The sequence below is a fragment of the Fulmarus glacialis genome, unplaced genomic scaffold, assembly GCF_000690835.1.
Source record: "Fulmarus glacialis isolate BGI_N327 unplaced genomic scaffold, ASM69083v1 scaffold3733, whole genome shotgun sequence".
NCBI lineage: Eukaryota > Metazoa > Chordata > Aves > Procellariiformes > Procellariidae > Fulmarus > Fulmarus glacialis.
The window spans coordinates 5372-10152 of record NW_009200880.1 but is presented as its reverse complement, the minus strand read 5'-3'; the positions used below and the strand labels follow the sequence as shown (position 1 = coordinate 10152).

General features: G+C 55.4%; 1 protein-coding gene across 1 annotated transcript; it reads right to left on the bottom strand.

The window, feature by feature from the left end:
* Window positions 1-108: 108 nt before the first annotated feature.
* On the bottom strand, window positions 109-4144 carry LOC104073816 (antigen-presenting glycoprotein CD1d-like; the record flags this gene model as incomplete). The annotated part of the gene is made up of 3 exons (XM_009573741.1): window positions 4072-4144; window positions 2531-2947; window positions 109-390 (listed from the first exon to the last, which is right to left on the bottom strand). Coding segments are annotated over exons 1-3 (772 nt in total), but the record flags the coding sequence as incomplete, so codon positions are not given.
* Between the last annotated feature and the right edge of the window lie 637 nt (window positions 4145-4781).

Genomic DNA, 4781 nt, shown 5'->3' with positions numbered 1-4781 from the left:
CTCTGGGGGGCGAGAACCAAGGGGTGGGGAGAGCCCTGGTGGGGCACTGTTTGGCCCCAGTGTGTGGGGGGTTTTGGGGTAGCCATGCCAGGGTTGGGGTGGTCTCACCTTGTCTCTCCAGAGCTGCCCTCCCATACTTGATGAATTTCTTCATGTGGTCAACACAGGTGACATTGAGCAGGTGCTGCAGGGTCACAGAGAAGCCAGTGAAGGTGTTGAACTGCCTCTCAACTTGCGCCGCCAGCTCACTCTCCTGCTTCCTCTCCCAGCGGCTGTTGTCCACGTCAAAGCTGAGGAAGTCATGGGCGTTGAAGGCGAGATGGAAGAATTTGGTATAGGAGCCATTGGGATACAAGTCGCAGCCAGCCATGCCCTGGAACACAAAGGGATCTGGGGGGACAATGGGCGTCACGACTGCAGCCCGAGCTGGAGCTGGAGCCCGAAATTGCTGCCTGGCCCCTGCTTCACTGGGCACAGCCCTTTCCCCCAGGGAGAAGACACAAAAGGCCAAACCTCAATTAGAGTTGAAACTGGCCAGTGTTGTGTCAGACAACAAGAAAGGCTTTTTAAAGTGCGTTAATAGCAAGAGGAGATTTAAAGAAAACATTGGACTGATACTTGTTGAAGATGGTCACCTGACTAATAGGGATGAAGAAAAAGCAGAAGCATTCAATGCTTTTTTTCCTCAGTCTTCAATAATACTGGTAGACCTTGGACTTCCAGTCTTCTGAGTCACAGGACCACGACTGCAGGAACAGTGACTTTCCATTTGTGGACACTGAAATTGTAAGGGACCAGCTGTATCAGCTGAATGTTCACAAGTCCGTGGGGCCTGATGGGATTCACCCCAGAGTATTGAAGGAGCTAGTGGATGTTATGGCAGGACCCCTCTCGATCGTCTAGCAAAGGTCTTGGGAGTCTGGGGAGGTCCCCGCTGACTGCAAGCTAGCCAACATTATTCCAGTTTACAAGAAGGGTGTGAGGGAAGACCCAGGAAACTACAGACCTGTTAGTCTAACCTCAGTACCTGGAAAAATTATGGAGAAGATCATACTGGGTGCTATTGAAAGGCATTTAAAGGATAATGCAATCATCAGGCACAGTCAACGTGTTCACAAAGGGAAAGTCCTGTAACTAATCTGATATCCTTCTACAATAACATCAGCCACCTCATGGGTGAAGGGAAGGCGGTGGATATAGTTTTTCTGGATTTTAGTAAGGCTGTTGATACTGTCCCTCACAGCATCCTTCTGGACAAGTTGTCCAACTGTGAGATGAGCGGGTTCATGGTGAAGCACTGGGTGAAGAACTGGCTGAAGGGCAGGGCTCAAAGGGTTGTAGTGAATGGGGCTACACCTGCACCTGGGACTGGACACAAATATAAACAGGGAGGGGAGTGGCTGGAGAGCAGCCCTGTAGAGAGGGATCTGGGGGTGCTAGCTGGCAGCAGGCTCAGTAGGAGTCAGAATTGTGCCCTGGCAGCCAAGAGGGCAAACCGCATCCTGGGGTGCATCAAACACAGCATGACCAGCCGGTCAAAAGAGGTGATTTTCCTGCTGTATTCAGCGCTGGTGCGGCCTCACCTTGAGTACTGTGTGCAGTTCTGGGCCCCACCGTTTAAGAAGGATGTGAAGGTACTAGAATGTGTGCAGAGGAGGACAACAAAGCTGGTGGAAGGACTGGAAGGAATGTCCTTGAAAAGCAGCTGAGGACTCTGGGCTTGTCTAGTTTGGAGAAAAGGAGGCTGAGGGGCAACCTCATTGCTCTCTACAGCTTTTGAGGAGGGGATGAAGAGAGGGAGGTGCTGATCTCTTCTCCTTAGGATCCAGTGACAGGACACATGGGAATGGTTCAAAGCTGCTTCAGGGCAGATTCAGACTGGACATTAGGAAACTTTTCTTTACAGAGGTCGTCAATGCTCCAAGCCTGTCAGTGTTTAAGAGGCATTTGGACAATGCCCTTAATAATTTGCTTTAACTTTTGGTCAACCCTGAAGTGGTCAGGCAGTTGGACTGGATGATCGTTGTAGGTCCCTCCAACTGATCTATTCTATTCTATTCTATTCTATTCTATTTTAATTTTCTATATTCTATGCTATTCCCCCATGTCGCTGCTCTGCTTTACGCCAGGTGGAAATTCTGCGGGTGAGAAACCTGTCCTGAGCCCTGTAGCTCGTCGTCCTTGAGCTGCCCCTGCCCACAGCAGGGTCGAGAGCCACAGCAAAGCGGGAAGTACTGCTTTGGGGGAGTGACAGGACATGGGGTGCAGACAACAAGGAGGACAGTGGCACTCTGCCCAGCGCCCTCCTCTTGGTTAACCAACGCTGCACCAGCACTTGCTCCATTTGTCCCATCCCACAGATATGAGCAGAGAGGCCCCTTTGACCTTCTACTCCACTTTCTCAGATGACTTCTTTGGTGGGATTTGGAGTGCCCAGAGAGCAATAGGGGCGGGCTGGTGTGAGGGCATAAGTGGAGCTAAACATGGCCAAGGTTTGTGCTGGGGACCAGGATGGCCCCATGTGACCTACACAGGTCAGGGTGGGTTTGGGGGTCTTGCTGGTGCAGGATGAGGCCCATTCCCTGCCCTCCTGCCAGCCCCAGCTTGGGAAAGCTGTTGGTGGTGGCTCTGAGCTCCTTCTCACAGCTCCCTGCCTTGGGCGAGGAGGTGCTGAGCACCTGGTACTCACAGGGTGTCTGGTACAGCCTGGCATCACCGGACATGGACAGGTTGAAGTTGTGCATGTAGATCCTGAACAGGTTTTGCAAGTTCTCCCACTCTACTGCTGGCAGGGCCGGGTAGACCCATGGCTGGAGGTAGAGGATGTTCCAGGTGTATTTCTGCAGGGTAGCAAAGACGATGTCCTCCAGGGTGGCCCAGGCCAAAATGTCCACAAAGCTGGTGTTGTGGAAGACGGAGGTTTGGAAAAGATGGAGTTTACAAGAGCCTGTGGGGAAGAGGGGGGAGAGGAAGTGGCATTGGGGTGCATGAAGATGAAGGAGGAGGTCAGGGGACTACCGGCTCCAGTGCTAGTGGGCGGCCCCAGGAGGAAGGGTGGCTTGTGATGTCCCTGGGGACAGGCAGGGCGAGATGGGACAGACCGGCAGGGCGGGGGAAATCCCCTGGTTTCATTCGGTTTGCAGGTTCCTTCCATGGCCTCTCTGAACCTCTCCTTGCTTTTCCTCTAATTTCCTGGGTTTTAGCCATCCACTGCCCCAATGTCACATTCTGGGAGCTGTCAGTTAGCCGTGTGGAAGGGATGGCAGGGGGACCTTGGTGCTGGTTTGGGGTGATGCTTCCCCCAGCAAGGAGCACCTGTGCCAGACCCGGATCCACTGGAAACCTGCACACAGTGCAGGGGCTGGGGGGGCTGGGAGGGAGGGGCATTTCACCCCAGTTTAGAGGCTCAAGATCAAACCCTAACAGGAGGCAGGAGACTGAGTTCGATGCTGCAGTGCTGAATGAGGCTCCGGTAGTAAGCAGGGCACAGTGAAGCCTGTTTTGGAGCGGTGGGTGCCCCCCCTGGCCAGGGGGTGGTGAGCACCTGACCCCGGAATGGGAAACACAGGGTGGGGATGCAGGTGAAGGCTCGTTGTAGCTGCAGAAGGAACCTTCAAGCATTGTTTCACCGGGGAAGAATGCAGAGGATCCAGGGACCCTTCGACTGCAAGAGATATGATCCTGCAGGCTGAGGGCAGTGCCCAGGACCTGCTCAAGGGGTTGGAGACCAGTGGAGGGCTGGTGTGGCATGCTGAGAGCCCCTGCTGCCACAGGCTCCCTGCAGGAGGAAGGCATCTTTGGGATTCCCCCCCAGGCCTGGCTCCCTTTGCCCCTTGGCTGCTCAGATGCCTGAACCCCAGCGCCCAGTGGTGCTGGGCTGGGCAGGATGGTGTGGGGCAGGGAACCCTGAGCAGGTGGGCAGGAATGGGGCACCTTTGGGTGCTGTGGGGTAGGGGGTCACCCCTTGGTGTTAGGGACAGTGGCCAGTCTGTGCCCACTCACTGCCACCTCTGTGGGGTCCCACAGTGCAGGGATGGGAGCAGGTGGGGGTGAGCCAGGGATCTCACTTACCCTCTGGATGTGCCCACGTCCCAGGGAGGAGGAGGAGAAAGAAGAGGAGGAGGACGAGGCGAGGGGGCTGCATGGTGCCAGCAGCAAGTGTGCCGGAGCAAGTGTAGCAGGAAGAGGAAGTGGCCATCGGAGCCGTGACTGCACACTTCTCCCCAGGGCTGCTCTGCCTGGGCAGCTCTGGTGGTGCCAGTGTGATGGGGCGGCCCCAGAAGCCAATGAGGCTGGTGCTGAGGTTTTGGGGAGGGCCTGGCCGGGCGTGTTCCCCAGGGGGAGGTTGTGTGGCTGGCAGAGGGCTGGGCTGGGGCACTCTGGTGGGTGGCTGCAAGTGCCAGGGAAATTTGGGTGGCTGCAAAGTTATCCGTCCTGGCTGCAGGGGACATCCCTCCTGGCTGCAGCAGCACCCAGACACCTGAGGAGATGTAGGCTGAGCCCAGCCTGTGGTGGCCTTCACCTCCTCCCATGGTAACCCCCAGGGATTTACTCTGTAAACCCCTGGCAGAGAGTATTGGGTTTACATGGCAAAGTTTTGGTAGCAGGAGGCCTGGAGGGGTGGCTTCTGTGAGAAGATGCCAGAAGCTGCCCTCATGTTCAACAGAGCTAGTTCCAGCCAGGTCCAAGACAGACTCGCCGCTGGCCAAAGCTGAGCCAGTCAGCGATGTTGGTAGTGCTTCTGTGATAACATATTTAAGAAGGGGGAAAAACTGCTGCAC